Source organism: Dendroctonus ponderosae, unplaced genomic scaffold (assembly GCF_020466585.1).
Source record: "Dendroctonus ponderosae isolate FM_Combo_2020 unplaced genomic scaffold, Dpon_F_20191213v2 Dpon_F_20191213_1, whole genome shotgun sequence".
NCBI lineage: Eukaryota > Metazoa > Arthropoda > Insecta > Coleoptera > Curculionidae > Dendroctonus > Dendroctonus ponderosae.
This window is the reverse complement of record NW_026017110.1, coordinates 51,052,272-51,052,671: the sequence shown is the minus strand read 5'-3', so window position 1 is coordinate 51,052,671 and position 400 is coordinate 51,052,272. Positions and strand designations below refer to the sequence as shown.

The window sequence follows — 400 nt, the reverse complement described above, 5'->3', positions numbered from 1 at the left end:
AGCGGATTTCATCAGATCCAAATGCACGAAGACGACATAGAGAAAACCGCTTTCAGCAGCGAAAACGGACACTATGAATTCCTTAGCATGCCATTTGGGTTGAAGAATGCTCCAGCAACCTTCCAGCGCGTGATGGATAATATTCTCATCATCCTTGCAGATAATTAGTAGCCCGGATAGAGCAAACATCTCTGGAAAAGTAAACAGGGAAATGAAAGAGAAGGACGATAGAGATAAACCAGACAAGGTCTAGGCAGTAGTGCGGCCGCACAAAGTAGCACAACAGATCGCCCTAGAAGGCAAGCTCTTGAAGAATTTCCTAAAAGCGCTTTTCACAATTAGCACAAATATAGCCCGACAGGTGGAACAAAACACGAAGAAAGAGTTGAAGGCGCTGATC

General features: G+C 44.8%; 1 protein-coding gene across 1 annotated transcript in view; it reads left to right on the top strand.

The window, feature by feature from the left end:
• LOC125504992 overlaps positions 1–168 on the top strand; it is a 3,369-nt gene extending 3,201 nt beyond the window's left edge. The window contains exon 2 of the mRNA XM_048667900.1: positions 16–168. Coding sequence (XP_048523857.1) covers positions 16–168 — 153 coding nt within the window. The remainder of the gene's footprint in view (positions 1–15) is intronic.
• The last annotated feature ends 232 nt before the right edge of the window (positions 169–400 follow it).